The sequence below is a fragment of the Petaurus breviceps genome, unplaced genomic scaffold, assembly GCF_028583685.1.
Source record: "Petaurus breviceps papuanus isolate PSGF00001 unplaced genomic scaffold, PetGlider_PUasm1.0 178, whole genome shotgun sequence".
Classification (NCBI taxonomy): Eukaryota; Metazoa; Chordata; class Mammalia; order Diprotodontia; family Petauridae; genus Petaurus; species Petaurus breviceps.
The window spans coordinates 17,336,977-17,343,582 of NW_027185777.1; the positions used below are offsets into that span (position 1 = coordinate 17,336,977).

Consider the following 6,606-nt stretch of genomic DNA (forward strand, 5'->3'; position numbering starts at 1 on the left):
TTCCTTCCTTCCCTCTCTACCCAAGTCCATATTTCTCTCTTTGGCAGCTAAAAATACACACAGACTAATATTAAGTCCAAATGATCAACACCAAAAGTGGAAGCACCTAGAACTTCCCAATCATTGCAAGTCTACCTATTCCTTCCTATCCTTGAACTTGAACTTCAATTGCCTGGCTTCTCCTACTGTGCTAATAATGACCCAGATGTTCACAATTTGTTCACAAATTCTTACAACAAATAACTATAGTTATCTCTATAGTATTGCTCTCCATATGCACAAGTATCAAGGCATACTTAATTAGCTTGGTGCAGAAGAAGGGATCGTGGCTCATTGCATTATATTATGGCTTTGGGGACAGTTATTTGTCCCTCTGCTTATTATTGGAGTCCATTTATTTTGGGGCAGTGGAAATCGGTTGGAATTCATTCATAGCCAAATATTGATTACTTAAAGAGCAGGGAGGAACAGGTAGATTTATACTGGTAAGTGCTAGATGTTTCCATTTCACCAGATTATTCAATTTTACTTTTTCTTCTCCTTGTAACAACTCCCTCCTAGTTATTTTTTTTGTTCATTAGCATCTCCACATGAATCTAACTTATTAATAGTTCTTATACTATACTGTTGTAAATTATGTATGCCAGGGTTTGGCAACCTATGGCACAGGAAATGAAATTGAATGGCACAGTAGCCTAGGTAGTCATATATAGAGACATTATATAGAGACATCAACAACAACAACAACAACAATGCAATTAAAATTTGAAAATCCCTAGAACAAGGGCTGATAGTCTCACTGTACTGTGTACTGCTCAGACCACATTTAGATTATTCAATTTTCTTAGATTATTTATATATTAAGAAGGATATTAACATCATGTACCCCCTGGGAGTGGGGGTGTGGTTGAGTGGGGAGCATGGATTGATCATGTTGTTAAAACTATCTTGTTTGGATTTTTTTTAAACACATTGTAGATATGAATTAATTAAATCTTTGATTTATTGGAATCCAAATGTGATAGGTTCAGTCCTTTGAAGCTTGCCATTTGGGCTACTAGCTCATTGTAGATGTTGTTCTCCATCTTATTATAGAGTTTAGAGTGGAAAGGGATTTTTCATACTAGGAAACTGAGAGGTGCCATAATTTACCCAAGCATTATAGAGTAACAGGGTTAGGACCTTATCAGGTCCTCTGCTTCTAAAGCCAATATTATTTCCAGAACACCAGCTTTCTCAAGTTTTGTAAGCACATGAGTTCTCTCTTTCCTGAAGGATTTTTGTCTTAATGTGGATCACTTATGCCTTGATGGGTGAGCTTTTTTTTTTTTTTGCTTTTGTGTAGTTAAGACTGCTTCCCTAACAAGAATTCTATGAGGAAAGCATTTTATAAACCTCAAAGATATTACAAGGTTCTCAGCACCTTTTATTTGTTGATTTTCTTATTCTTCACTTTATAATCGCAGCCATTGGATCATAGGGTCTTAGATTTAGAACTAGTAAGTAACTTGTATGTAAAACTAGTGCAACCCCTTTATCTTACAGATGAGGCAACTGAGGATGAGAGGGATAAAGGGACATGCCCAAGGTCATACAACTAAAGACAGGGTTCATACTGATGTTCTCTGAATCCAAATCCATTGCTCTTTCCTCTGTTCCATGATGCCTCTCAATTTGTTGTCCCCCTCAGTTTGGATTGGTTATATCAAAGGAGAACAGAAAGGCAACAAGGAAACAAATGTTTATTAAATAGTTACTATGCTCTAGGCATTGAGGATAAAAATAGAAGCAAAAAGAAATGCAATCCCTGCTCTCAGGGAGCTTATATTCTAAGAGGAAGGGTAGACAATACACAAAACAATAGTTAAAAGTGGGATTAGGTGGGGGAAGATACCTATGCAGGGATGTGGTATTGAAGTTTGGAAAGTCAGAAGCAGAGCTCAGAGGGCAATGGGGATGGGCTGTACTAGACCGCTCCCTAAAATGGAGGCCCAGAATACCTCACCAATAGTAGGAGACTGACATGGCAGAGGGAGGTTCTAGGGTAAGATGGCCCCAGGTGATGATATAACTTTGATTTCTAAATCCTTAATCATATAATCAGCTGACTAGCAGTGGCTTTGCCTGGATCTGCAGATTCAATTCTTAAAAATACATAAATAAATGAATAATATGAACTTTGAGAATGTATATTAACTCAGTAAGCAGGGTAATACATCCTTTTGTCTGTTGCTCAACCTTCCACCAGACTGGATTCCTGGAGAGCAGTTTGACTACTTTTTCCCTCAGAAGTCTATCATTGGATAACTTGGAGGAACCTGTATTTCTAATAATGCATGAGCCCCCATCCAATGAACTTTTCCCAATTTGCTTAACCAGTTGCATTGATTAGCTTTTACAAAAGGGAAGGTATGACAAGGACAGAAGTAACAAATATATTTCTCAAAGCAAGAGCATACTCTCTCCTATCCACAATTTAATTCTTGGGAATGGTGGGCTCCTACTTAAAGGTCAAAGGTAGTCAGATATATCTGGAAATAACTTGTAGGACCAAGGAGTTGCTCACAAATCCTGTTCCTAGGAATCCTTTTTTTTCCTCTTGGAGTCCCCAAAGTGTACTTCTAGTATGGTACCAGCAGTCAATCTACAAGTTGTTCCCTTGCTCAACTGGTCCAGCTTTTTATTTTATTTTATTTTTAATTTTTGGAATGAAACAAGCATTTCCAAAACATAGTATAGTAAAAAAAAAAAAAGATGATTGCACATGAAACTGCAAATCTACTATGCACAACTTGTTCTTCCTTTGAAATATACAATAAAATTATTATATGAATTTCTTTTTTTCCCTTTTTTCTCACCTCATGCCTTAGAGATGGCTACCAATAGACAAAAATAGGTATCTATGTATCGATATATATACATGTATACATGCACACACATATACATATGTATATATATATATATTTAAAATTCTTTTGTACATACTTCTATCTCTCAGTTCTTTCTCTGGATACAAATAGTGTCTTTCTTCATATGTCCTTTATAGTTAATTTGAGTATTTATAATAGACAAAAGAGGTTATTTGCTCAGTCATTTTTAAAACAATAGGGATGCCCATCAACTGGGGAATGGCTAAACAAGTTGGGCATATGAATGTGATGGAATACTACTGTGCTGGTCCAGCTTTTTACAAGCCATGGTATTTCAGTTAACTGATTAATACACTGTTGAACTGTATCAAAGTGGTCACTCTTCAAGATTACCTCCTTAAGAGACTTAGCTCTTGCTACAGCTCTAGTGATTTCTCCTACTATCCAAGGTAGCTTAGGGGACCACTAATGACTCTTCCAACCTTTTAAAACTAACATTTTTGTAACCTAGTTCATGCTGCCTCTGCATATAAATAGAAACAGAAGTGGCATGCACTCAGGTAACGCAGTAGCTAGGTGGGAGAGAGGACAATTCTCTTGATTACAGAAGAAATTGTGAAATCTCAAACTAAGAATGAAGTCATTTCCTCATGTCATCTGTATGAAAGCAAATTTCTAGAATGGAAACAAGATACAGTGGTTCCAGGTAAAGATCATTGGATAAATGTCACAACAAAATAAAATTTAAAAAACAAGAAGAAGAAATAAATGCTCCACCTTCTAAAAGTTCTGCATTGCTTATGTTTGCTGGAGTGGAAATAGATATATTCTTATGCCATAAAAACACTATGATCATCTGCATTGCTTTCTTTCTCTTCCCCACAGTGCATACCAATTAAAGGCCTTGGATTTGTGCTTGGAGCCTATAAGTGCAATTGCAAAGCAGGATTCTATCATCCCCGTGTCTTTTCAGTGAACAGCTTTCAGAGTAAGTGCCTTTTACTTGTGTATATTTTTTTTGAAAAGGAAAACATTAATAATTCAATCCTCCTTTTATCCTTGTCAGGGTTATATAGTAAATTCCCAGTGGCCTGCAACTCTGGAATTATATAATCACTTAAGGAGTTTTAGCTTGGGGTTCGTCATTCAGGAGACTCTTGAGAACTCAATAAAACATACCTACTTTAAGCATATTTGATTTATAAATAAATTAAAATGATATGAAAAGAAACCTAGCTTCCTTAGGAAGAAAAAAAAATGGACATCCTTTGATTGGGTTGGGGGGAGGAGGCTCATGGAGGGGAAGCAGGGGGAGATTTTGCTACAAAAATAAACATTAAATTTAGTTTGCCATTTTTTACCAGTGCAAATTGACTCCTTTAGTTTCTGCTTGCTTGTATTTAAAATATAGTAGAAGTAGGAAAGGCATTGTGTATTTTTTTACAGAGTTTCAAATGGTGATTAATAGAGAATAACCGCTGAGGAGACATTTGGCACCATCAATAAATGGATAAGATGACCCAGAGCACCTTAAAAATTAGTGTAGGTTAGAAGCTTGGGGCCTTAATTTATAAAGACCCATGGACAGAAAGGGGGAGACAGAAATTTGTCCAGATTTAGGATTGGTTCTGCCTCAGTCTTGCTGCTAAAACGCTCTCTTCTTTGGGTCAAGGAAAAATGGAATTTTTGATTGTCATGACCACATTGCTTGCTAATTTGAGTTTTTAGTCATCTCTAAGAAGATTTTAATGCTTCAGTATTGTAATTTAAATAATTATGCAACATAAAGAAATCACAACATTACTTTACCTATATACTTATGTCTTATTAGCTTTGTTTAATGATACTGCAAGTGTAACAAGTAATTGAAGTTCCTATGTATTTGCAATATGGCAGGTGAGTCTCAGTGTGGCCTATGGTGTTATGGTTATTCTGCATGTCCAGGCATACTCTTTCCTGGTCCTTTAGCTGCTAGTGCTTGGATCTTAAATTCTGAGGTGAGGTAATCCAGCAGAAGAATGGAGTATTCTGGGGTAGAAGGTTCCATTCTCTTTACAAGTCACTAGAGAAACCTCCCAAAGATGCAGCAGCATGTCCCTTCTAACTTAGGGAAGGTGATAGGCCAAGTTAGGACTGAGGAAATTGTTCTTAAGGTTAATTTAGAAAGCTGAATAGCCTGCAAAGTCACCAGTCTCACTTTGTCCTCCAGAACCATCTGGGTCCAGTGACCAGATATGAACATTTCCATGAAGAGTAAGAAAGTTGATAGCAACAATAGATATTGGTTACACTGAATTTTGAGGAGACTTAAGGATAGACTGGGGCAGTGAGGTGGTGCAGTGAATAGATTGCCAGACTTGTAGTCGGGAAAACCTGAGTTCAAATCTGTTGAAAATTAGAAATGATGAGATTTGGCAACTTACTGGATATGTGTGTGAATGAGAGGGATGAATCTGGGATGATTAGAAGAGTGACTAGGGTGACTAGAAGAATGATGGTCTTCTCAACTTTAATAGAGAAGTTGGGAAGAGGGGTAGGTTTTGGGAAAAAGATAATGAGCTCTATCTTGGATAGGATGCATTTAAGAACCCTTTACAGCTTGGCTCCTTCCTACTTTTCTAGTCTCCTACACCAGACTTCTTGCTGCTCCTCACTGAATCTCCAGACTCCTTGCCTTTTATTGGTTGCTCCCTATGCCTGGAATGCTCTCCCTCCTTACTTCTACTTCCTAGATTCCCTGGCATCTTCCAAGACTCAGCTCAAATCCCATATTCTGCCGGAGGATTTTTCTATTTCCCTAGTTCTCTACCCTCAGTGCATCCCTCTGAGAGTTAACATAATTTCTCACCATCCATGTTCCTGGAACCCCTGAAATCATTCTATAGGTTCTTAAGGGTCTATGAACCAGAGTAAGAACTCTTTCTTTGGTCTAGAGATTGGGTCTCCCAAACCCTGTCTTTTTGAACAACTCAGATGAATTCTTTTATTTAATTCTCTCTCTCTCTCTCTCTCTCTCTCTCTCTCTTTCTTATGTCCCTCTCTGTCTCTCTCTCTTTCTCCCCCTCTGTCTCTCTCTCTGTCTCTCTCTGTCTCTCTCTCTCTGTCTCTCTCTCTCTCCCTCTCTCTTTCTCCCTCCCCTTTCCCCCCCTCTTCCTCTCTCCCTCCTGTCTCCTCTGTCTCTCCTCTTATATTTATTCAAAGCCCCTTCTAATTCTACACAGATATGGCCCTGTAGAATCGTTATGTCACTTGGTCCAATTCAGTGTTTTGCCACAACTCCCAATGTGGCAGGAATTCAGCTATCTTAATGCAGTTTCCTCAGAGATTCATGAAAGACATTTATATATGTTCAAAACCTGCTTCACCTTGGGGAGGCTCATTTATCTTAATAACTTTTAAAAGACTTAAGAACTTGCAATTATATTTGAATGCATTTTAACTTTGTTCCTTGGATTTGGGACATCTGACCACAAGTCAATCAACAGCACTTATTAAGTGTCTACTGTATTCCAAGCATTAATTGTAGGCAAGTTTAATGACAAGGAATATTTCCCAATACAAGTTCCATCTCAGGCACTCCATTGGGGGGGTATCCTTTCCACTTTGAAGAGAGGGCAGGGAAGAGAGGAGAGTGGAAAGGAGAAGAGGAAAGAGGAAAAGGGAAAGGGGGAGAGAGTGAGAGCATAAGAGAGAGAGAGAGAGAGAGAGAGAGAGAGAGAGAGAGAGAGAGAGAGAG

At 37.9% G+C, this 6,606-nt stretch overlaps 1 protein-coding gene across 1 annotated transcript in view; it reads left to right on the forward strand.

Moving 5' to 3' along the window:
* The window catches only part of GPR158 (G protein-coupled receptor 158), a 446,391-nt gene that overhangs the window by 182,509 nt on the left and 257,276 nt on the right, over positions 1-6,606 (forward strand). Inside the window, exon 3 of the mRNA XM_069086327.1 lies at positions 3,756-3,858. Coding sequence (XP_068942428.1) covers positions 3,756-3,858 — 103 coding nt within the window. The remainder of the gene's footprint in view (positions 1-3,755; positions 3,859-6,606) is intronic.